The sequence below is a fragment of the Pongo abelii genome, chromosome 8, assembly GCF_028885655.2.
Source record: "Pongo abelii isolate AG06213 chromosome 8, NHGRI_mPonAbe1-v2.0_pri, whole genome shotgun sequence".
In the NCBI taxonomy this organism is placed as follows: domain Eukaryota; kingdom Metazoa; phylum Chordata; class Mammalia; order Primates; family Hominidae; genus Pongo; species Pongo abelii.
This window is the reverse complement of record NC_071993.2, coordinates 52,206,370-52,232,727: the sequence shown is the minus strand read 5'-3', so window position 1 is coordinate 52,232,727 and position 26,358 is coordinate 52,206,370. Positions and strand designations below refer to the sequence as shown.

General features: G+C 43.5%; 2 protein-coding genes and 1 pseudogene across 21 annotated transcripts in view; 1 reads left to right on the top strand and 2 right to left on the bottom strand.

Moving 5' to 3' along the window:
* Positions 1-3,640: 3,640 nt before the first annotated feature.
* On the bottom strand, positions 3,641-18,682 carry LOC100462019 (WASH complex subunit 2A-like; annotated as a pseudogene).
* Positions 18,683-21,917: 3,235 nt separating this feature from the next.
* LOC103891630 (RNA guanine-N7 methyltransferase-activating subunit-like protein) lies at positions 21,918-22,382 on the bottom strand. Its single transcript, XM_054522206.1, is given in 1 exon segment — positions 21,918-22,382. A coding segment is annotated over 1 exon segment (345 nt). The 5' UTR covers positions 22,278-22,382; the 3' UTR covers positions 21,918-21,932.
* Positions 22,383-23,401: 1,019 nt separating this feature from the next.
* Positions 23,402-26,358, top strand: part of WASHC2 (WASH complex subunit 2C) — a 63,944-nt gene continuing 60,987 nt past the window's right edge. For 19 of the 20 annotated variants that reach the window (XM_063727063.1, XM_063727065.1, XM_063727064.1 and 16 more), the window contains exons 1-3: positions 23,402-23,529; positions 23,626-23,748; positions 25,085-25,249. In XM_063727063.1, coding sequence (XP_063583133.1) covers positions 23,626-23,748; positions 25,085-25,249 — 288 coding nt within the window. In that variant the 5' untranslated portion in view covers positions 23,402-23,529. 20 annotated transcript variants of the gene reach the window in all.

The window sequence follows — 26,358 nt, the reverse complement described above, 5'->3', positions numbered from 1 at the left end:
TCCTGCCTCAGCCTCCTGAGTAGTTGGGATTATAGGCATGCGCCACCACAACCGGCTAATTTTTTGTATTTTTAATAGAGACGGGGTTTCTCCACGTAAGGCTGGTTTCGAACTCCCAACCTCAAGTGATCTGCCCGCCTCAGACTCTCAAAGTGCTGGGATTACAGACGTGAGCCACCATGCCTGGCTGCATAAGCTTTTAATACATTTTTTTTGCAATCTGCTTTGGAATTTTTAAATTGCTTTCAATAAGAACATGAACATATCTATGACTTATATCCACTTCACCCCCTCCTAACTTGCCTATAATGTTAAAAAAAAGAGGAATTATTATAACACAGGAAGATGTTTAATACTCAGGATTTTTTATATCATCATATTTAAAGTCTTTTTCTGCACAGCTAAATCTGATTCCTTGCTACTAAATCTGATTGAGTTAGCAACTAAACTAACTGATTTGGTAATATCTATCCAGATCACAAACAGAAATATTGCTAAGACTCCCTCAAAAAGGAGTTTAACCTCAATAGGTAACTCCTCCTAACTATAGTTCTAAATTAATGAAACACAGTAGTCATTTAACAAGATACTAGTTTATATGGCCATTGGGGAATACGGGAAATGCTACCTCAAAATATGACACCTTGGCATTTGAGAAAACAGAAGCAGAAAGGTCTCTCTGACCTTTCCCTGGCCCTTCTCCTCTGAAGCAGGACATAGAAGAATCCTCTAACCCTCTCTGGAGTAGGTCATAAGACCTTCATTCCAGTCCTCCCTATTCCCAGAGGAAAGGAGCCTCCTTATTTGTAAAGATGCAGAGAATGATCTGACCACGCAGGCCTTGCTGAGCTCCCCCAGCTTATTCCCATCAGGTCACACCCCTTTCATCTAATCGTGCTTCTCCAAAACTGTCTGCTTCTTCATCAGACAGCATAAAATCGACACAGGATTTCCTGTTTCTCTGAGTCTTCCTTTCTGAAGGCTCCTGTGTCTGGTAAAACTTATCTTAAGTAAACTTGCACACTTTTCTCTGGTTAATCTGTCATTTGTTCTAGGGGACTTGACCATGAACCTAGCGATGGGTGAGAAATCATTTCTCCCCTAGCCGGCCTAACTCATTTGAAGGAGCATACACTATCGTGTGGGAGTCATACTTATTCCTAACCATTTTGAAGAGATTCATATTTAAATTAATGTATTACATTAAATGTCTTCCTTCAGAAAAGACAATCTTGTGAACATCGCCTTTGGTGACTGAATGTCACGAGATATAAAACAGGTAGAAAAAGAAAATACTTGGGATGGCTTTAACTCTTAAATCCCATGAAATAATCCCCTCTTCTTTAGGAGAAACCTCAGCTCACCTCCTCATCACTGCTGAACAACAGGGCAGATGCTTTCTTTTTGGAGAGCTCGGAGGCTTTTGCTTTCTCTTGTCTCTGAGCTTGCAGAGATAATGTCTGCTTCTTAGCAGCTGTACCCCCAAAAAGATTATCCTAGAAAAGCAAATGGCAGAAAGGTAAGACAACTTTATAATCAGAAAACATAGGATGTCCTCCTGTAGGAGGTAAGTCTCCAGTCAGGTATGCAAATAACAACTCTGGCAGGGAAAAACCGCAAAATGCTAGTAAATCTCAAACTACAGCCTTTTCTCACTGCACCCACAGAAGGGAAAGAGATTACCATAGAACTCGAAGGCAGAACAGCTGGGAAGAAGCAGGAAAACAATATGCGAATGAGATCACGAAGTACAAGGAGAAACTGAGCCCCATCCAGTTGCCCTGTGGGCAAGTGCCTCTCTGCTCACTTCAGGGGGTTACAGCCTGCAACAGGCATGGGAGCCCCCGCGGCAGCCAGAAACTCACACTGTCCTCTCCACGAATGAGAAACCAGAACAATGGCTCAAAGGAGAGAACTGGGGGTCTGTCTCCACTCCTTTACAAGTCAGAAAGACATACACCTGGGATGGAGGGAAGGCATGACTTGTGTTTCTCATTAGTTTCAAAGAGATTCTACAAAGTGGAGAAATATTTACTAAATAAAATTCCTGATGTACTAAGTTTAATGGGATTTGTAAATTCTTCTGTGGTCAAGCACTCCCCAAGAGTTTTATTTATTAAGGTGCTTTTATTCAGATAAGGGGAACAAAAGCATCAGAGGGCCTGAGTCTGAGTTAGGATGGACAAACTCTTAACAGCAGGTGAACAGCCCTGGAATGTGAAGATGGATGAAGGGAGTGTCTTCCTGGATGAAGTCTCCTTTAAGGAGAGTGCGGTAGTGTAGGACAGGCCAGGAGAATAATGAGCTGATGTCCATCGGGGATGCTAATGGCAGAGCTCACATTCACTATGCACTTACTATGTGCCGGCACTCTGCAAGAGCTTCACACTAGTAGTTACAGCTGCCACAATGACCCTACTCACTGTTAAGCCACATGAGCTTAAGGAAGGTTAAGTTACTTGCCCCAGGTCCCTGGTTTGCAAGTGGTGGAGCTGGGATATGAACCCAGGGGTCTGATGGCAAAGCCTATGAGCTCACCACTGCCCAGTACTGCATAAGAGTTAAGGTTTGGGTTGTCTTCTCTCTTATTTCTCTTCCCCACTGTGCTCTCTCCAGCCAGGATGGGACAGAAAGGCAATGGACAGGACATGGCTGCCTTCTCCTTTGTATCTCCACTTGATCCAAAACATTCTTGTAGGTCATTGGGTATAACATTGATCCATCCTCTAGACTAAAGTACAGCTGACCCTGAATGACACAGATTTGAACTGCACAGGTCCACTTCTACACAAATGTTTTCTCAGTAATATGTTGAAAATTTTTTTGGACATTTGCAACAATTTGAAAAATCTTGCAGACAAACCACATAGCCTAGAAATATTAAAAAAAAAATAAGGAAATGCTAGATATGTCAGGAACACAAAAATACAGAAATAGATACTATACTATTTATATGTTGATCAACTGTTTATGTTATCCATGAGGCTTCTGGTTAACAGTAAGGTATCAGTAGATAAGTTTTTGGAAAGTAAGATGTTATATATGGATTTTTCACTGCAATGTGGAAGTCAAAATAACCTCCACACCGTTAAAGGGTCAATTGTATTTCTCAAAGGCAGATTTCTAAAAATAAAACCTGTAGGTTTCACTCCATAAGAACTGTGTCAAAAGGCCGGGCACGGTGGTTCATACCTGTAATCCTAGCACTTAGGGACGCCGAGGCAGGCAGATCACCTGAGATCAGGAGTTCAAGACTAGCCTGGCCAACATGGTGAAACCCTGTCTCTACTAACAATACAAAAATTAGCCAGGAGTGGTGGTACGCACCTGTAGTCCCAGCTACTTGGGAGGTTGAGGTAGAAGAATCGCTTGAACTCGGTTGCAGTGGGCCGAGATTGCACCACTGCACTCCAGACTGAGTGACAGAGAAAGACTCCAACTCAAAAAAAAAAAAAAAAAAGAACTGCGTCAAGAATCTAATGTCTTCTCCATTGCACAGCTAGGAAAATATAAGGAAGAAGTCACTGAAATAAAAACAGAAATATTTTTGTGATATAAACTTCAGGTAGCCTGACTGCTTCCCTACCACCTTTTGCTAGCATACGAGCCTCTGGGTAGAAAGTTACATCAACAACCGTTTTCTCCTAATCTAAATTATCTAGTGTTGCAATAACAATGTTTACCTCTTCATCTTCATCATCAAACAGGGAAACCAACGTGGGGAGCTTGCCAGGCAGCAGAGATACACCTTTTAACTTACTCGCACTTTGAGAAGAAAACAAATCCTGTTGGATTGAAATTAAAGTTGCTGGTTAACAGGAATATCAGTTTTTAAAATATCAGGTCAGTATAAAACACAAGTGACTCAGACATGACAGCTGCCATGTGTCTAGGCTTCTTTCCTTAGAGGGAAGGTGGCTCAGACAGAGTCCTTAAAGGGATAGACCTCAGGGTCTGCGTAGGGTGTGTGCAGTGGTGCTAAGGAGGAGGAGAGCTACAGGATCTGGTGGCCTCGCAGAGCCCAGGGGCTTCTGTATTCCCACCTTAATGTCAGAAGGCAGGAAAAAGTTTTTGAATCAATTTCCTATACCATGCTAAAAAAATAAATATATAAGCATGGCTTCCCATTACTGTTTAAAGAATCAGAGATTAGGGTCAATAAAGAAACGGGCTAGATTCCCAAATTAACGGAGCTACAACTATTTTATTTAGTAATACCCTTCTCTCCTAAGATTATGACTTACTTCTTTTTCTTTTTTTTTCTTTTTTGAGATGGAATCTTGCTCTGTCGCCCAGGCTGGAGTGCAATGGCGCCATGTTGGCTCACTGCAAGCTCCGCCTCCTGCGTTCACGCCATTCTCCTGCCTCAGCCTCCCAAGTAGCTGGGACTACAGGCACCCGCCACCACGCCCAGCTAATTTTTTTGTATTTTTAGTAGAGACAGGGTTTCCCCGTGTTAGCCAGGATGGTCTCGATCTCCTGACCTCGTGATCCACCCGCCTCTGCCTCCCAAAGTGCTGGGATTACAGGCATGAGCCACCACGCTCGTCCCACTTATTTCTTTTAAATAAATACAAATTAAATTTTTATTTTTAAATGTTTGGTAGTCTACTTAGTTTAACTACAAGTATATGACATTGCAAACCAGGATAAGACCTGCTAGATTCTGAATAAACTTTCAGCCTGGCACCGTGGCTCATACCTATAATCCCAGCATTTTGGGAGGCTGGGGCAGGTGGATCACCTGAGGTCAGGAGTTCGAGACCAGCCTGGGCAACATGACAAAACCCTGTCTCTACTAAAAATACAAAATTAGCCAGGCGTGGCAGTGGGTGCCTGTAATCCCAGCTACTCAGGAGGCTGAGGCAGGAGAATTGCTTGAACCTGGAAGGCGGAGGTTGCAGTGAGCCGAGATCCCACCATTGCACTCCAGCCTGAGCAAAAAGAGTAAAATTTTGTCTCAAAAAAGTAAAAAATATAAAAGTAAAGAAATTTTCAAAATGTTATAAAACATCAGCTTATCCTGCAAAGAAAGGCCTGCAAATTGAGCAACATCAAGTAGAAACATAAAATGGGACATCTAATCCCTTGGGAAGAGAAACATTAATACACAAGAGCCGAACAATTAAATAGGACAAGAACATATTTTCTAAGACCTCTTCTGACAGTTTTTTTTTTTTTTAATCATGGGGTTGATGTCTACTCCTAAATATAGACCTAATGAGTTCACTAAGTGAGTTCTCCTCCACACAGTGGTTTTCCCCTGTGCTCCCCGGAGTCCCATGGGTTTATTTAGATAGAAGAGGCCACGTGGGGGATTCCAGGCATCCCGTGACCCTCCTGCATGTTACACAATGGCAAGAGAAAGGGTTTTGCTGTTCTAAGAAAATGAAAGTAAACCAAAGCAAAGAATAAAAACAAATGTCAACATCACAGTTTTGGACCCTTAACTAATACTTTTATTGGTACTGCAAAAAAAGACACTTCCATTACCTCAAATATGTTCCCCCAAAATGACTTCACAGGGCAAGCTTCAGCCTCACACTTGAAATATAGAGAAAGGAGTCAGGACGCATTCCTTCGGGTCCAAAGCTTTAACTGTTAGACTGCCTTAGTTTTACTTCTCCTTGCCTCAGAATCCCAACAATATCCAATAAAAACATTCACTCTATGATGACACACATGGGGCAAAGCCTTTGGTAGGGTTTTCACACAAGTCCGAGAGTTCATTTACACTCCCACCATCAAGAAGGGGAGCCTACAGCCCCTCCCCATGAACCTGGATGGGCCATTGTGACCATCTTGAGTAACAGATGAAGCAAAAGGAACACCGTTGACTTCCAAGGCTGGAACACAGAAGGCGACATGGCCTCCATCGGGCTCTCTCTGAGGACTCTCCCCTACAGCCCTGAGCCAGCATGTAAGAGGCCCGGCTTCCCTGACTACATGCTGGGAGCCACACAGGGCTAGTGAGAGGTGTCCCAGGGGCCCCAGTGCCCAGGCACCAGACATATGAATAAGGTGATCCTCAGCCCAGCCACCTTCAGACACAAGAGACCCTCAGTGACAACGGCCTAGCTAAGCCCAGTGAACCTCTCGAACTGTAAGACAACAAAACTATGGGTGTTATAAACCACTAGGTTTTGGAGTTACTCGTTTCATAGCAACAAATAACCAGAACACCTCGTAAGTCACTGAAATTGCTCACATTTGGTTTTTTTGTCTAGTCAACAATTACTGGATGGGTTACCACATGCCAAGCACTGGTATGAAGGAGAGGGTGTTAGGGATACAAACAGGGAATAAAAAGTCCTGCCCTCATGGCACTTACTTTAGTGGGAAGTAGAGACAATGAATAAGTAAATATACATTGTTCCTGGCAACACGTGCTGTGGTAAACAGTGAAATAGGAAAGAGGACCAGGAGCACAGGGTGGTATGTGCTAGCAGGTTTCCTCCTGTGTGTATTTGGTCAGGGAGGCCTCACAGAGAAGTCAAAGAGTGAGGAAGCAAGCTGGATTCTGGGAACAGCATTCCTCAGAGTGGCAGGGGCTGGTGCAAAGACCCCGAGGTGCAGGTATGGGTGACACATGGGATCCATGAGCATAAGATGGTGGAGGCCCCATCATGCTGTTTCTCAGGGGTCAGGGTTGTGACTTGACTGGACTTTGGTTAATTCTCATGTTTTGTACACTCGCCTTCAATGAAATAATAGCCACAAAGGTATACTTTACTTCCAAAGGGTTCCATGTTCATCCTTGCTGTGAGTGCAAAGCCCAACCATGAGAGCCTAACCTAGAGCCCACAGCTTCTTGAAATACATGTAAGTTTCTGCCATGTCCACATATTTTTCTGTAAAAGGGGCTTATTATTTCCCATTACATTTCTCATACAGGTCTCTGATCTCCTAAAAGGCCAACTTAAAATTAGATCTAAGACGACCTAGGCCTGAGAGACTCAGGAAAAGCAGTGAAATTTTGAGGGGTGGTTCTAAGGTGCCTGGAGGGACCAAAGCAACCTGTGAACCAGGGTCCCACAGGCTGTTATTGGTCTCAGTCTCAACAAGACAGATGGCTATGCCAGAACCCATCTGCTAACTGTCTAGTTAGTGCTCACGGTCTAGTTAGTGAGAATGTGAATAAAGGAAGTAGCATGGTGACCTCCACTCTGGTGCAAGCTCCTCATCACATCATGAGCCTATGAACAGTTTAAAATCTGAGCATCCTAAAAAGAGAATATTTTCATCCCAGGAAATGTAAATACAGTCCAACCCAAAAGTGAAAAGTATTGTAAACATATTGCTTTCTAAAGACCCTATGCTCTCAAGAGATTATTTTTTATTCATTTATTTATTCTGAGATGAAGTCTCACTCTGTCGCCCAGGCTGGAGTGCAATGGTGTGATCTCGGTTCATTGCAACTTCTGCCTCCCGGGTTCAAGTGAATCTCCTATCTCAGCCTCCTGAGTAACTGGGATTACAGGCTCGCACCACCATGCCCAACTAATTTTTGTCTTTTTAATAGAGACAGGGTTTCATCATGTTGGCCAGCCTGGTCTCGAACTCCTGACCTCAGGTGTCCACCTGCCTTGGCCTCCCAAAGTGCTGGGATTACAGGCGTGAACCACCGCTCCTGGCCTCTAGAGATAATTTTTAAAGAACTGGAGTACTTAACAAAAAGTCTTATAACTCTGCTGAGAAAAACCTGATTCAGAAATAGTTTCTATGTCATATCCATAGACTAATACCCACAACTAAAGAAAAGAATACCATACCTCAGAGTCCTCCTGATCCTAAAATAAGCCTTTTTGAGTGTTTGTTTCTGACAAGGGCTTGAGATTTTTGCTGGAAGGTAAGGTAACCTTTGTTGGGGGGAAAAAAAAGAAAAAGAAAAATTAAGCATTAACAAATAAGATACCCAGAAAAGAGAGTTTACTCAATCAACCATTTAGAAAATGCACAGAGTCTCTGCTGTGATAGGCAGCAAGCCGAGGGGGCTGCTAAGAGAACAGCAAGACAAACAGAGGACACATCTGGTGTATCAGGGAGCAGGACACACTGCCTGGGTCAATGGGTGCAAAGATGGGACATATGCAAGGAGAGACAGCCTGGAAAGGCAGGCTGCCTGACAGGCCTACCAGGTTCTGAATGCTGGGCCTTAGGTGGTCGGCAGGAGAAAGTCAGGGTTTCACAGCCAGGACATGACATGATGAGACAAACTGTAGAAAGAGGAGGGACCAGCTGTGCAGGACAGCAGTGAAAGGCCAAGCAGTCAGAATGGCTTAAAAACTGCTGGGGACACACGCACTGGCCAAATGCAGGTCAATATCAGCATCAAAAACAATGGTGGTCTGGCCAATATGGTCAAACCCAGTCTCTACAAAAAAATACAAAAATTAGGCAGGCATGGTGGCGTGCACATATAGTCCCAGCTACTTGGTAGGCTGAGGCTGGAGAATCGCTTGAACCCAGGAGGTTGAGGCTGCAGTGAGCTGTGATTGCACCACTACACTCCAGCCTGGGCAATAGAGCAAGACCCTGTCTCAGAAAAAAAGGAAGAAGAGGAATGATGGTAATGGATTACCATCTACACTGAAGAAGGAATTCATGATCCCAAAGCAACACTAAAAACTAGGGAAGCAGAGGAAGAGGAAACTCTTTATTCAGAAGATGCCAACTAATAAGAAATATAGAATTAAAAAAGCAGTGGTTTATGACCACTAACAGGTTAACTGATTCAGGAAAAGATCATCAGTGGATTTACACTGAGTAAAAGGCTGGGAGAGAACAGATATTTACAGTGTGTTCAACTATCACTTTAGAGATCAACTTAGCAATGGCAAAAGAGAACAGGGTACCTTTCCAATGAAGCAGTGTGGTGGGCACCCTAACAACTAAGTGACAAACATGTCTGAATGAGGCAGACGGTGGACGTGATGTGTCTTGGGAGGTGATCCGATGGGAAGTGCACAACCCTGCTTGCTTGTATTCTTCCCAAAAATGCTGACCCTGAATCTATTCATAGGAAAATAATCAAGCAAATTCACGAGACACATTCTACAAGACAAGTGGCTGGACATTAAAAAGAAAAAAAAAAAAGATGTGTGAGGTGTTGCACTAGATTAAGGAGACCAAAGAGACAGGACAACCAAATGCAAGGCAGACACACTGCCTGAATCCTGGGTTTCTTAAAACAAAACAAAAAAAATCAAAATACACAAAGATACTATAAAGCAGGGGTCCCCAACCCTGGGCTGCAGACCAGTCCATGGCCTGTTAGGAGCTGGGCCGCACAGCAGGAGGTGAGGTGAGCAGCAAGCATTAACTGCCTGAGCTCTTCCTCCTGTCAGATCAGCGGCAGCATCAGATTCTCATAGGAGGGCAAACAAACCCTATAGTGAACTGTACATGCGAGGGATCTAGGTTGCAAGTTGCACTCTCCTTACGTCCCTAATGCCAAAAAGGTTGGGCATCACTGCTGTAAATGGCATTTTGGGGACAAGAGAGGAAATTACAATATAAACTATATGCGAGATAATTTTAAATCTGTATTCTATTTGTTGGGGTGATTTTACAAAGACATTCTGGGGCAACTGGAGCAATTCTAACACAGACTAGATATTAGATTCTACTATAGAATTACTGTTGGTCTCACAGCTGTTGATAATGGCATTGTGCTTATACGGAAGTCTTTTCAAGAGAGGCTTAATGAAATATTTAGGGGTAGAATGTCACAATGACTACATGGAAACAGTTCCATGCAGCAAACAGTTCAAACAACTTACATGCAAATAGTTCAGGAAAAAAATAGGTATGTAACAAGGTTTACATCCATAAAGTGTTTGCCAAAACCCTAAGAACTGATCAATCTGGGTGGTAGTTATTTGGGTGTTCACTGCAATGTTCTTTCCACTTTCTGTTTGAAGTTCTTCAATATGAACGTGAAAGGGAACAATACTTCCCTCTGTGTTCCGGATGAATTATTAAAATGCTGCAGATAAATGCTCCTGTGTTAAGTCTTTCCTCCTGCTCACCTTTTTTTCTGCTCTTGCTTTATTTTCATCTATATGACTCACAGTGGCTTCTGGCAATGCTACGGCTTTTTCTTTGAACAGATCTCCTTCTTCGTCACCAAAGATATCGGCAGTGGATTGGACTTTGCCTTTAAATACCAAGGCATAACGCCGCATATCTACAACTATCTGATCTTTGACAAACCTGAGAAAAACAAGCAATGGGGAAAAGATTCCCTATTTAGTAAATGGTGCTGGGAAAACTGGCTAGCCATATGTAGAAAGCTGAAACTGAATCCCTTCCTTACACTTTATACAAAAATTAATTCAAGATGGATTAAAGACTTAAACGTTAGACCTAAAACTATAAAAACCCTAGAAGAAAACCTAGGCATTACCATTCAGGACGTAGGCATGGGCAAGGACTTCATGTTTAAAACACCAAAAGCAATGGCAACAAAAGCCAAAATTGACAAATGGGATCTAATTAAACTAAAGAGCTTCTGCACAGCAAAAGAAACTACCATCAGAGTGAACAGGCAACCTACAAAATGGGAGAAAATTTTCGCAACCTACTCATCTGACAAAGGGCTAATATCCAGAATCTACAAAGAACTCAAACAAATTTACAAGAAAAAAACAAAAAACCCATCAAAAAGTGGGCAAAGGACATGAACAGACACTTCTCAAAAGAAGACATTTATGCAGCCAAAAGACACATGAAAAAATGCTCACCATCACTGGCCATCAGAGAAATGCAAATCAAAACCACAACGAGATACCATCTCACACCAGTTAGAATGGCAATCATTAAAAAGTCAGGAAACAACAGGTGCTGGAGAGGATGTGGAGAAATAGGAACACTTTTACACTGTTGGTGGGACTGTAAACTAGTTCAACCATTGTGGAAGTCAGTGTGGCGATTCCTCAGGGATCTAGAACTAGAAATACCATTTGACCCAGCCATCCCATTACTGGGTACATACCCAAAGGACTATAAATCATGCTGCTATAAAGACACATGCATACATATGTTTATTGCGGCACTATTCATAATAGCAAAGACTTGGAACCAACCCAAATGTCCAACAATGATAGACTGGATTAAGAAAATGTGGCACATATACACCATGGAATACTATGCAGCCATAAAAAATGATGAGTTCATGTCCTTTGTAGGGACATGGATGAAATTGGAAATCATCATTCTCAGTAAACTATCACAAGGACAAAAAACCAAACACTGCATGTTCTCACTCATAGGTGGGAATTGAACAATGAGAACACATGGACACAGGAAGGGGAACATCACACTCTGGGGACTGTTGTGGGGTGGGGGGAGGGGGAAGGGATAGCATTAGGAGATATACCTAATGCTAAATGACGAGTTGGTGGTTGCAGCACACCAGCATGGCACATGTATACATATGTAACTAACCTGCACATTGTGCACATGTACCCTAAAACTTAAAGTATAATAATAATAAAATAAAATAAAAAAAAGAAAGAAAAAAAAAAAACCAAGGCATAAAATTACAATAAGGCCAGAAATCCTACCACAAAAAATCCTACCACAAAATTCATAGATTAAAAAATTCTTCCCTCCCGAAGATTAATATGAAAGTTATGTTGTTTCTTGGTTACTTATAAAGAAATAGTAAGTGGAACTATACTCTTCCCTTGGAATTTTTCAAAGAGTGTATCGACAGCTCAGTTGAAAGACAGAACAAATAGTTTAACCATGCAGCTGACATGCTTATCCAAGCAGCAGTCTCCTGCTGTGGTTAGAGAAGCTTGGACTAACTTAAAAGGTGAAGAGAGATCGAGAGGAAGAAAGATCACTTAAGAGGAACACCAAGTCAATCATCTAAGGAATCTGAGAAATGAAGGCTCGGCTCCTGCTTTAAAAAAAATCAAACTGGGCCGGGCACAGTGGCTCACGCCTGTAATCCCAGCACTTTGGGAGGCCAAGGCGGGTGGATCACCTGAGGTCAGGAGTATGAGACCACACTAGCCAACGTGGTGAAACCCCATCTCTACTAAAAATGCAAAAATTAGCTGGGCGTGGTGGCGGGTGCCTGTAATCCCAGCTACTCGGGAGGCTGAGGCAGGAGAATTGGTTGAACCCAGGAGATGGAGGTTGCAGTGAGCCAAGATCCGCCACTGCACTCCACCCTGGGTGACAGAGCAAGACTCCATCTCAAAAAAAAAAAAAAAAAAAAAAAAAAAAAAAATCAAACTGTACAAAAGCAGATAAAAGCAAATAATGAAATTCCCTCATAATTCCACCTGCCTACTCGAACAACATGGACATTGGAAACAGTTCAGCATACATGCTTCCAATTCCCCCAAAGGATGTACTAATGAATTAACACCAGTTATTTACAAATAAGGCTATAAATAAGAAGGTAATTTGAACAATGTGTCTTACCATTTGTGTTTTCCACTTAATGTACCTATAAAACCTTCCCAAGTCAACAAGCGTAGACCCCATTGGTTTTAATAGTCGCACAATATTCCACTGAATAGAAGGGCCATAGCTTACTCTACTGATGAATATTTTTACCACAGTAAGCACTGCTGTACCGAATGGGGCATGTGTTGCTGAAATGAGGTCACTGACTCAAGAATGTCCGAAGAGACTAGGAGTTGTCAAAGAAAGCAGCATCAATTTACTAGTGATTCTAAATCAGTTCTCAAAGATATCCACTAAGTGAGAGCCCTGTGGAGCTACAAAAAGCACTACTACCTTCATTCACTGTCATCTTCACCCAGACCTGCGTGCATTCTGCATCCATTTGCACTCTTTCTAGATTAACTAGGCTACCGTTTTCCCTCGCACTTCGGCTTCCATCCTTACTTTCTACACCTAACACTGGAAAAGGACAGTAAGTCCAGAGAGCCTGCTTCTAAATGCATTCTGATTCCATCTATTCCTATATCTTCCTTTTTTATTTTTTCAAGTTGCTGAAAATCATGTGCAACTTAGGGATCTAGGGATCTACCTTTCTTTTCTAGAAGAGCAGTCAATGGATCTAAGTCTTGCTATTCCAAGTGTGAACTACAGACCATGAAGCTTGCTGGAAATGTAAATTCTCAGGCCCCACCCTGAACCTACTGAATCGGAATCTTCATTTTGACAAAAGCCTCTGGGAGATTCATCTGCGCATTTAGAAACAAATGATTTACAGGAATGACTTCAGGAACACAGAACTTACATTTAAGAGGAAAAGAAAGGAGAACGCCAAAAAGAAAGGGGTGGCCAAGCGGATGAAAACCCCAACATGTGAAGAAAGACCAAGGCCACCTGAGCTTTTTGGCAGAGAGAAGAGAAGCTGGGAAATAAACGGCCAGCACACAAAATGCTGCTCATGTAATTGACTAAGGTCAGCTGGAAGAAAGTATGATTAAAACTTTATAATTCCAAAGGTCAGAACTACAAATTAAGCAAAAATTATAGGGAAAAAGACTTCAGCTCTCTATAAGGAAAATAATCATAGTAATTAGCTTACAGAGCAGAAAGGATTGGGTCATAAAACAGACCTCCCAGGCACCACACCTATGTAAGTACAGACAAAACAGCTCAATGACAGGAATGCTGGAGAAGGGATTCTGGTACTATAAGAGATACAGAACTAGGTGAGCTTATCTTCTTTTCAGGCAACATTCTTTTTCTGGCTGAAGTCCTAGAAACAGAGGCAGGAACACATACCTGTTTTGGAAGGTTTGCTGTGGGGTGTTGAGAAAAAGTCATCATCATCATCACCATCATCATCACCAAAGAGGCCAGTGGGAGGGGGAAAGTAGGGGCTTTTCCTTGGAGTGGGCTGCTCAGGCTTCTGTGGCTCCTTCAGTGATGGAACGGAGGCAGCACCAAACACATCCGTGTCTCCTGTGGGTGGAGGGACAAGACAGCCACAGCTGTGAGCCAGTGTGGGCCTGTTGAATTTACAGAAAAAAATTATCACCCACCAAAAACTTTTCATTTCAGTTAATCCACAAAATGCATTAACAGAGCCCAATAGCCTCCATCCATTACTGCTACAGAACATCTCACAATGGAGAATCACCAGGTCGCTCAAACACAAAAAAGTCCAAGGCCACTGAGCTCTAGGAGAATAAGAGCTAATATCAGTAAATGAACTCTTTCTATAAGCTGCTCAAAGCCGTTTGAAGCTCGCAGGTACTTCCTCGTCTCCAGCCAGGCTTTAGAAGATGATAATTTTGAAATGGAAAAAGCAGTATTTGTGTAGTTTTTAGAAAACAAACCTAAGTTATGTTACCTAAAAATACAGAAACAGCTCCTGCTGGGATTTTCTTGCCAGGTTTGGATGATGAAGACTCTAGAATGAGAAAGCAAGGGGTAACCATTTTACAAGGGAAATAACTTTCCTTGCTATTTTCTTCCTGAAATATGTGCAATGTAACACGTAGCTAGTACCAGACCTTTTGAAACCACTTTTTCCTGAACAAGCCATTTTAAAATTCTTTAGTATTTTCTTCTCTACCGATGTCAGGACTTTTTTTTGGGATTGACACAATCTGAGCTGTGACTCCAATGGAAGAGCATGCTGACTGTCATCAAGCCACAGCAGTGGGTCAGCTGGGGGACACCAAGGGTGGTGGTGAGCACAGCTGGCAGAGGCAGGGACAGCATGACCAGGGCTCCCCCAAACAGTTCCAGCTCTACCCATTCCAGTTGGATGAGAATGAACAAGTGAAAAAGAACCGCAAAAACGTGAGTCATCAGTAAAAAAATAAAGACATAAGAGCAAAGGGGGAAACCAAGCAAGTCACTGATGCCAAAACATGGACAGCAGAAAGCAGAGGAGGGCCAGGCTAACAGCCCGCACAGCACGCACAAGGAGCGGCTTCCAAGGCCCAGCTCTGATGCATGTGCCCGGGAGACTCGGCGCTTAGAATCACTAATTCCCAAGTCCCGAGAACTACCACAAACCTATTGAGTAACATTTGTAGGTTAAAAAATATATTTATATTTGTGCTTTTAAAAAACTGCACCAATGGGACAGGTGCAGTGGCTCATGCCTGTATTCCCAGCATTTTGCGAGGCCAAGGTGGATGATCACTTGAAGATAGGAGTTTAAGACCAGCCTGGCCAACTGTCCAACACGGTGAAACCCTGTCTCTACTAAAAATACACACACAAAAAAAAACTGCATAGATGATTTTAATGCACATTGGGTTGGGGAATTACTGGTCTCCAACTTATATACAGAATGTTAAAAATGTTTCTTTAAATTAAACTTCATTCAATGGAAACCACCCTCAACATTGCTCTAGGGTACTTTTCTTGTCTGACTTTTTATGAGTTCTCTCCTAACAAAGAGGCAAGACTGTGGTATGGGTTTACAGATGGTATTGTTTTTTCCAAGACATGAATTAGTGAAGATGAATTACTTTCAACTGGACCACAGTAAAAACAACAGCTTCCTGCTTAACACAGAAACAAGGCTTGGGAACAACCTCAGGGTTCCATCTCCTAGTGAGAAAGACAGTTTTGGAACTCTGCATACGGAGACGCAGCTGACCAGCCCCAGCTTACCCTCCTTAACAGAGGCTCCAGCTTGCTGATCCTGTGGGGCTTCCGTGAAGAGGTCATTCTGGTTGTAAAAAGGTATATGACAAAGAATTCAAAAAACCAGGAGAAAGCATAGCTGCATTTGAGGATTTCTAAGGAAAAATAACCTACAAGATTTAAAGCTACATATTTACTACTCTGCCAGAAAATCAGTTGCAAAGTGATAACTATGGCAAAATCAGACCCTAAAATAATTTAGGCCTGTCCAGGAATTAAAAACAAACATGGAAGACAACAGATAAGGCAAGAAACAATCACCTAGTAAATTATTCACATTAACACGTGCACATCTTCTCCTCACCTAACAAAGGATAGAAGGATACGGCATTTCTCACTCTGTGATTCTTAGTTCAAAACGTCCCAAAATATGAAAATAGAAGCAACTTCCAACTGAGAAGCTGTTTTTCCCCCACTAAACAAGCAAAGCCTATTTCTTCCCTGTGGACCCCTGACACAGCTAGCTGCAGGGAGTGTTGCTGGGTGCCATGGACTCACCTCCTCGTCCTCATCATCAAAGAGCCCCTTGCCCCCACTGAACAGGCCACCTCCAGAGCCAAATGGTGAGAAGTCCTCGTCGGTCAGCTTGGGGGGTGTGAATAAGTTATCCTCTTCATCTAGCAAACAGAAAGCAATGTTTTGCAGGGAGTATTAAAGATGGGTCCGGAACTCAAATTCCCGGGTTGGCATCTGCTGCATCTCCAAACTGGCATGGAGTTTATCTGACACTATTTATCAAAGTATGAGGCAGTCTGATGAATTTCACACTAAACCCCTGGCACAGTCCACTGACGCCCTCAGAAGGCTCTCTGGACCTCCACTCTCAAGTCTGTCAATGTCTGCGGCAGACAGCATTCATTCTCTAGGCCAGCACCCTGGATCTGGATTTACTCTGAAGCAAGCATTCGGATCAGATGCCACATTCAAGACCCATTCCCCAACCAATCTGGGGGAAGGAAGGGCAGAATAAACAAAGGGATCTGCAGACTGACACAGGGACAAGTGGAATGTAATGGACATGGCTGTTTAATAGGAAAAGGCCTGGTTTATCCTTTATTGAAAACAAATGCTAGAGATCCCTAAGTTTCTGTATTTCTAAAGAATTCTAGAAAGACAAGAAATGATTGCTGTAAAATCTAATAAATCAAATCTCTATAGGAATTTTTACTCCACACCCACATCTCCTCCCAGCACCCCAAAACATGCCTTCCGAGGCTTTTGTTTGTTTGTTTTTGAGTCGGAGTCTGGCACCGTCACCCAAGCTGGAATGCAGTGGCGTGATCAAGGCTCACTGCAACCTCTGCCTCCCGGGTTCAAGTGATTCTCCTGCCTCAGCCTCCCAAGTAGCTGGGACTACAGACACCCGCCACCATGCCAAGCTAATTTTTTGTATTTTTAGTAGAAATGGGGTTTCACTATGTTGGCCAGGCTGGTCTTAAACTCCTGACCTTATGGTCCACCCACCTCGGCCTCCCAAAGCGCTGGGATTACAGGTGTGAGCCACCGTGCCCAGCCCAGAGGCTTTAGAAAAGTAAATAGAGACAGACCCTTTTGTCAGAGGGAAAACAGCATGTAAAGCAGTACTTCATGAATTATGTAAGCAACATTCCCTAGTCAAAGGCTCCTAAAATAACAGAATTGAGGGAAAAGGCCCACCGTCTAAAGGACTTTTCCTTTCCTTCTTCTCTTTGAGTGTCTTCTGAGGTTTTGCTTCTCCTGAGGATAAGGCTTGAACAACAGTTCACAGTTTTAATAGTACTAAGTCCTCCCTCAGTATACACATCCTGGTTCTTTCCACGTCTGTCATCCTCATAACTCACAGCTAAGAGCAAGACATCTGCCTTTCATCTCAGCTGCACCAGAGCACTGGACCCCCGACCCTGCCCACAGTAAGCACTCAAGAGTCTCTTTGTAAGGCAGAAGGCTTCTGCTTTTGTACCAGGCTCATGTGCATAACAGGATTGTATTTGTTGAAAGAATTATTATGTTGTCTTTCTACCCTGTTATAACTAGAATACGCTATACAGCACATTCTTATGTGTTCAAAATATAGGAGTAAATATTCAGCCAGGAATTCTTAAGCTGTTGCCCATGGTTCTCTGGAGTTTCCATTAATCCCCTGAAATTGCATGTAAAGTGTTATCTACACGTGTACATGTATGTTTTTCTTGTGGGTCCACAGTGTTCAGTTATCTAAAGGAGCCCGTTAACCAAAAAAGGAATAAGCACTACAATTAAGCCTCTTCTGCTGTAGTAATTACTAATGAAAAGGGAAATCCACCTTTGGTGAAGCCAGCAGAGGGCCCCGCACTATCCCTCCCCTACTCCCCGTCAGTGAGGCTGGGGCTCACTTGTCGGCTCCTTGTCCACTCGGCCCACGGCATCCCCCTTGATGCGGGCAGCCAGCTCACCTGCAAACGAAGTAGGTCTGCTTTTCTAAAGCAAGAGAAATCAAAAGAATCTCTTTTTTGTATCAAACTAGTACACTTCACTTTGGACACCTAACAACATTATGTATACAAGAGCAAAGAAATTGAACTGAGGAGAAAACAGAGTTTAATTAAATGAACTTAAACATATGTACCCTATACAGCTCACCCGCGGAATAGTACTCATAAAATGTTCCTTCAAAGGGAGATGCTCTTTATTTCCTTATTTTTTTTTAATACTTGACTTTAATACTTAAAAATCTAAATAAGAAAATAAGAAAAAGTGCATGGGTGGAGAGACAGGAGCAGTACGGCCTTCAAACTCTGGAACCAGACATATTCTGAATGATCTGACTCATAAAATCATAACATCTGGACAAGAAAGTGGTACTTGTGAGGCAATTTGAGATGCTTGCCATTATTTTCCAAAGTGTAAATGAAATGACAAATATGCAAAAATGAGAGATGTACAAAGTAAGTCACAATAAAAAAAAAAACAAATCATTGGTTCTAAAACCCTGCCAAGTGATAGCAACTACAGCCTTCCTTACAGGTCTAATATTTTCTTCAATGTCCTCCATATCTTTCTCCTTCTCAGAGTCAGCAAAAAGGTCACAGCCATCATCATCCTCTTCCTCATCACTCATTTGTGTGGTGTGCTAAGAGTATAAAATAGCAAATTAGAACTACTAGTTATTAAGCTAAAGAAGAGATACTGCCACTTAGCCATTACGCTCCTCCTTCAAAAAGGTTAACAGCTGTTTAAAATAATAATCATAATCATGATGCAGTAAGTTATAAAGCAAAAGATGTGCTGGAACAAATAATACACAAGATTTACTTCGAATCTAAACAAAAATGCATTCTTTAATAAGAATGTAACCACAAGAATATAAAAAGCAAAATATTAAAATATCAAAATTGTCTGTTACTAGAGAAATATTTTTATTTATTTATTTACTTTTTTTATTTTTGAGGAGTTTCGTTCTTGTTGCCCAGGCTGCAGCACAATGGGGTGATCTTGCCTCACTGTAACCTCCGCCTTCTGGGTTCTAGCAATTCTCCTGCCTCAGCCTCCTGAGTAGCTGGGATTACAGGCACCCGCCATCATGCCTGGCTAATTTTTATATTTGGTAGAGATTGGATTTCACCATGTTGGCCAGGCTGGTCTCAAACTCTTTACCTCAGGTGATCAACCTGCCTTGGCTTCCCAAAGTGCTGGGATTATAGGCATGAGCCACCGCGCCTGGCCTATTACTATAGAAATATAAACAAAATCAGTATAGTCTTACCTTAGTAAGAATATTGAGTAATAGTTAAAAGGTAAAAACTGTAACAATTAGAGAGCCATCCAAGGTAGGTCAAGCAAAAAAGTGCCAATAACAAATCCAGCACGATACCGCACCCCCTCTACATACAAGCATTTCTATGGAAACAGATGTGTTTATAAAAGCAAAGAAAAAGACTTGGAAAGACATGCTCCCAGAGCATGATCCCAGTTACCTCTGAAGAGTATGCAGAGAAGGAAAGTACTGGAAGGCTCAAACTTAGCCTTATCTGTTAAGTTCTAATTTTTCCAAAGGTACACAGTAGTATGTATAACTAAAAAAAAAATTTTGTTCAATGTTTGAATCAACGAACTGTGCCAGGCATGTTACTAAAAGCACTTTATTATCTAATTTAATCCTTACAACTTTGAGGTTAGCTGCAGCACAAAAACCAACCTGTTGCATAAGCTAGTGCTTTTACTCACTATACTGTACTGTTTTGTAAAACAGTTTGTGGCCAGGCATTGTGGCTCACACCTGTAATCGGAGAACTTTGGGAGGCTGAGGCAGGTGGATCACCTGAAGTCCGGAGTTTAAGACCAGCCTGGCCAATATGGCAAAACCTTGTCTCCACTAAAAATACAAAAACTAGCTGGGCATGGTGGCACACGCCTGTAATCCTAGCTACTTGGGAGGCTGAGGCACGAGAGTCACTTGAACTCAGGAGGTGGAGGTTGCAGTGAGCCAAGATCGTGCCTGGGCGTCACAGTAAGACTCTGTCTCAAAACAAACAAGTAAATAAATAAATAGGCTACTCTATTCAGGAGAAGTTCAGATTTTGAAGTCACAATGTTTCAGTGATAAATTCCAGGGTGTGGGACATAGATTAAGGGTGTTAAGTACGTGGCTACTGAAGTTACCCATGAGGGTGTTAGATAAAATGCAAGTTTGGTAATTGGCTTGCCTCAATTTTACCAACCAAGTTCCAAGTTCTGAAGTGTGTATGTGTGTGTGTGTGTGAGCGCGCGCGCGTGTGTGTGTGTTTTAATGAATGTGGGGGAAGTGGAAGAGGTTGGTAGATGGTGACTTAAAAATGAAGTCCCCTTAAGACACTAAGACTGTTTTTGCAGACAGCAGTCTTAGTCTTCTTCTAGGCTGGAGTGCAGTGGTGCAATCTCGGCTGACTGCAACCTTGGTCTCAGGGGCTCAAGCGATCATTCCACCTCATTCTCCTGAGTAGCTCGAACTACAGATCTATGCCACCATGTCCAGCTAATTTTTTTTTTTTTTTGTAGATATGGGGTTTCACCATGTTTCCCAGGCTGGTCTCGAACCACCTTGGCCTCCCACAGTGCTGGGATTACAGGTGTGAGCCACTATGCCAGCCCAGCCTTACTTAGTGTTAACACTGTTATAGGTTACTGTAACATTGGCTCACAGTGTGTGTTCTCGGGTCTGCCTCTTTCCTGGTTACCTAATCACAAGTAAGTTACTTCTCCTTTCTGTACCTCAGTTTCCTCAACTATAATTTGGAAATAATATTCCCTCCCTCATAGTCATTGTGTGAATTAAATGAACAATGTATAAAGTGGTAAATACTGAACACTTTATAAATGTTAGCTATTATTAAAGGAGAGACTGATATTTAAATGATTACAATACAATGTAATACCTTAGGATAAATACATCAAAAACAACTTTTTTTCCTTCCTTATTTTACAGCTTTATTACTGATTTCCCTCTAAAAAGAGACCCAAATAAATATGGAGCGACTCATTATCTATAGAGTAAGGAATCACAAAGTACCATAGTCACGTAACAAAAGCGAAAAAAAAAGCAACTGTTTTACCTTTCAACTGCTGATGTTATGTACAATCTATCACAAGAAGCATAGCTGGGCATTCATGAGCTGATTGTATTAACCTCTAGAATTTTAGAAACGAGCACATCTAAGCACATGGATACTCTCTTACCTTACAAAGTAAAAGCAAGCATTTTCTATTTTAAAATTTTTATATCTGTGTAAAACGAAGAATTCCTAGAGGTCAAATAAGAAAAATATACCAAACTCAAAGCACTATTAAGTCATGAAACAAAGAAGACTCTGAGGTAGAAGTCAAGCAATATAATCCACAATTTCAGGTATTCCCAGCAACCATCGCATCTCGCAAGTAAGATCTATTTTTTTTTTTTAAAGTCTCAACTTACAAAAAATCAATAATCCATTCTGTAAAATCAGATGTAAAACTATGACCAAGCCGGACGCAGTGGCTCACGCCTGTAATCCCAGAACTTTGGGAAGCTGAGGCGGGCGGATCACGAGGTCAGGAGATCGAGACCATCCTGGCTAACACGGTGAAACCCCGTCTCTATTAAAAATACAAAAAATTAGCCGGGCGTGGTGGCGGGCTCCTGTAGTCCCAGCTACTCGGGAGGCTGAGGCAGGAGAATGGGGTGAACCCGGGAGGCGGAGCTTGCAGTGAGCCGAGATCGCGCCACTGCACTCCAGCCTGTGCGACAGAGAGAGACTCCGTCTCAAAAACAAACAAGCAAACAACAACCAAAAAAAAAACTATGACCGACAGAAGACACCCAAACTTTTGTCGTGATAACAGAGTAAATGTTTTTACTAAAAGCTGCCAACATTTCTATCGTAAGGGGGTGGCTGGTTGTAACCGTAATGTCCATATTGGTCGGGATAGTAAGGTTCTTGTCTGTGTTGTCCACGCCACTAATTGGATCGATTGTCACTTGGCCACCCCCATCTGCCGTCCCTGCCTCTGAACTGTCTGCTATCTTGCAACCGATTGCCTCTATTTCTTTGGTTCCCACCAGCTCTGCTATTCCATTCCTCAACAATTGGAGAGGACTCAGGAGGGCGTTTCAAGTATTCCTGATACTCCTTGTCATCTTCTGTGAATCTACTAGCAAACATCTCTTCAAAATTTGGAACAGCTTTGGCAGTGTCAGTCATTCTGAAATTCCCAAAGATTTGAGGCAGCTGTATTGTTTAATGTTTAGGTTGTTTAAATCCGCCAAGGGCTGTGTCTATCTAGCTCGGGCCGAACCCCGCCGGCGAGACACTAAGAGGCCGCAGGAGAGGTGGCCTCTGGCCCACCACATCATGGAACTCCAGACCACCCCAGCTCTCCAATGTAGCGGAGACCCTTCCGCTAGCCATCGAAAATAACTTAAGTCACTTAAGCTGTACTTGGGATAATCAGGTTATTTAATGAGGTGATAACTGAGGTGACTACAAAAGAAAAGTCCGGGATTGGATGTGTGAGCAAGGTGCATGGGGACAGTGGTATGTTCTAGGTTGAAGGCTCACCCTAGGCCAAGGTGATGATTACAATATCATCACTTTAATATCAAATCCTTGCAAGATATGTAGCTTCGTTTTACTGAGGATAGCTCAGAAAAGTTAAATGACTCGCCCTTGGGCACACATGACTGGAAAGAAATTGGGATTTTTATTTTAGTAAGTAAGTTGGTCTGGCACAAGGGCGACTCAGCAGAGGGAACTTCAAGGAAGTGTGAGACAACAGCTGGAGCCCTGAGCTGGGAGAGTGGAGTTTTATGCCTGCCATAATGAGAAGCTTGTCCTTGAACTTGAGGGCAATGCTGAGAGAGCAAAGGAGTTTAAGCAGGCCCTACACAGTGGCAGCCAAGCAGGTCATAAAGAGCAAGATGACGCCCCGGCAGATCAGGGATTCTCTATCTACAGAGCCCCCGCCTAGCAGCGCCTTCACAGCAGCGGATTTTGCTGCAAAAGAAGAGGCAGCAGGCCAGGCCTTTTCCTTCGCCCTCCTACGTCGAAGGCTCCCAGGCTGGTTGCTCCACTGGCTGCTTGAGGTCCCCTCTCTCCAGACCCGCCGAACTGGCGGCCGGTGCTGTGGCCGATCCCGCGCCGCTGCCTCGGGCCTTGGGCCGCAGCGCCACCCGGCCAACCCTCCTCTGCAGCGTTCCCTGGCGTCAGCCCCTCTCCTCCAGCTTCCTCCGCCCCAACCTAGCGTAGAACCCCAAACTCCAGTCCGAGTCCACTTCCGCAGCTTCCTCCCCTCAGCATCGCAGGTGGGATCACGTGCGGGCCCCGTCACGTGACATCAGGTCACGTGAGGCCGGTCACGCCCCGGGCACCTTGGCTGGGGCTAGGCTTCCGGGGCTCTGCCGTCCTCGGCGTGTGCTGGCAGCCTCGGAGCCCACCAAGCCGGGCGGCTGGGACGGTGAGGGCGGCGGGCCGGAGAGGGGCCAGCCTGGGCTGGGGCCGCCGTCCTTGCTGCCCTCAGGCTCAGCCTCTCTTCTCTTTTTTTTCGCTGCAGATGAACCGGACGACCCCCGACCAGGAGCTGGCGCCGGCGTCGGAGCCCGTGTGGGAGCGGCCGTGGTCGGTGGAGGAGATCCGCAGGAGCAGCCAGAGCTGGTCGCTGGCGGCCGACGCGGGCGTGAGAGGCGGGCCCCGGGGACGCGAGAGCGGCAGGGGTGACGCTTGGCCTGCGCGCGGGAGGACCGGGCCGCGACTGGCCCTGCACCTGGCACGTCCCGTTGCCTGCCCACTTAGGAACACACGCCCCGTTTAGCCCCCGAGAATGCCACCCTGGCAGTCCCCGGCCACCAGGGAGAGGGGCAGACCCTGACCGTGGCCCAGACGCGACGTTCCCTTCATGGGGTTTCTGGCAGTGCGCTCAGCTCCATCCGGAGGGGAGATCCGTTTCCGCCGCACTGAGGGATTGCTTGGGCACTAGGGAGGCGATTCCTTTTGGGACCTGGACTAAATGGGGTGGGAGACAAGCCAGTATGTGGATATCCTTTAATGGGATTCTTCAAATCGGGGGCCCAAAAAGCTCAGAACTGTTCGCGTCCCAAATGAATAGGATTTTTTGAATAAGAGTGGTGGTTGATTAGCTCACCCTTGGTCTGTGATCTCTGTAGATTGACAACCAAAGAGGACTTTTAAAAGGAGACAGGGTTTTGCCCTGCCGCCCAGGCTGGAGTGCAAGTGGCTCGATCTTGGCTCACAGAATCCTCTGGGGTTCAGATGATCCTCTCACCTCAGCCTCCTGAGTAGCTGGGACTATAGGCGTCCACCACACCTGTCTGATTTGTTTATTTATTTAATTTTAGTAGAGATGGGGGTCTTGCTATGTTGCCCAGACTGGTCTGCAACTCCTGGACTCTAGCGATAACCCCGCCTCAGCCTCACAAAGTGCTGGGATTACAAGCGTGAGCCACCACACCCAGTGCCAAAAAGGGATTTTAAATTTTTCCAGAAACGAGATAGGTGTCCATTAGCTCACTGCCACTCTTTTGATGAGCTTTCTTAGTGTTTTCCAATGTCACTTGGTTTTAGCACTTGTCAAAACCAGCATTCCGGCCGGGCACGGTGGCTCACACCTGTAATCCTAGCACTTTGGGAGGCCGAGGTGGGCGAATCACGAGGTCAGGAGTTTGAGACCAGCCTGGCCAATATGGTGAAATCCTGTCTCTACTAAAAATACACAAAGTTAGTTGGGCGTTGTGGCGGGCGCCTGTAATTCCAGTTACTCTGGAGGCTGAGGCAGGAGAATCGCTTGAACGCGAGAGGTGCAGTGAGCCGAGATGGCGCTACTGTACTCCGGCCCAGGCAACAGAGTGAAACTCCGTCTCGAAAAAAAAAAAAAAAAAGCATTTCTTTCACATTCTAACACTCAAAGGTGAAAGGAAATGGGTTCTTTTTTGATGTGACATGCAGAATAGATACATGTAACATTGATACTACTGTATGTTTATTTTTTAAAATAGCTACTACAGTTTCTACAGGAATTCTCACAGCAAACTATCTCTAGGACCCATGAAATCAAGAAACAAGTGGACGGACTAATTCGGGAAACCAAAGCCACAGATTGTCGCCTGCATAATGTCTTCAATGACTTCCTTATGCTCTCTAATACCCAGTTCATTGAGAATGTGAGTTATTTAGTTATATTATAATTCCTTTTTTGGGAGTAGGAGATATTGTAATTTTAAATAACTTACTGTTAGGTTCCCTCCTAAATTTTGGTGGAAGTGTGGTTCTTGGTAATTGTAGCTTTTTTCTCTGGGATTAACGTCTCTTTTTTATTTGTAAAGTTTTAAGTCCTTTTTTCCAAACCTCTAAAAAAGTCTAATGATAAAATTTTCTTATACTTCGGTGCTTCCATCTTTTGTCAGTTTTGAGAGTAGTCAGCAATTGTGCTGAATTGTGTGGCACTCACACTACCTTTGTTGTGGCGTGATCTGTAAGGACAGCTGTTTACCTGGTTAGACCCTCTGGACACCAGCATATGGTTTCAGTTGTTGATTGGGGTCATTATGTTCTGATAAATTATATTCAGGGGATATATATGTCTGCTTGCAATATTCTCAACTAAAGTTTATGATGGCTGAACTTACAATATGGAATCAACTGTAAACAGATTACTGAGCTTAAACCTATGTGTGATTTTTGTCTATTTACTGTTCCTTCTAGATGGTAGGAATACATAGGTAAATTAGATAGAGCCTCTCCCTTGGCAAATAGTATAATTCCAGCATACAAAGGAGGTAAGTGTGGCTGGAGCAGAGTGGAGACTTAAGAGATGAGGATGGAGAGGAAGTTTAGGTAACAGACCTGTGTTTCTCATAGGGTGTCCCAACTTTCTGAATATCAGCATTCATTTGTGGAAAAAGGATTATTAAAGTAAGCTGTCTCCTGAGATTGTTAGATATAAAGTAATAAAATTTTCAGAATCACAAAATTATAAAAAAAGCCCAAGATTTAGGATAGTTAAGAGAATGCCACGTAGTCAACTTGTGCAGCATGTTTGTGCATTTTTTAGTAGCTCGAGTTAAATGCCACTTCCTGTGTTTTTTTGGAGAGCTATGTGTAAAATAAAGATATTAATAAAGGTGTTAGAGATCTCTTTGCCAGTTATTTCCTTTAACAGCAAAGGAGTACTTATGAGTTTGAAAAATAACAAGTATTCGGCCGGGCGTGGTGGCTCACGCCTGTAATCCCAGCACTTTGGAAGGCCGAGGCGGGTGGATCACCTGAGGTT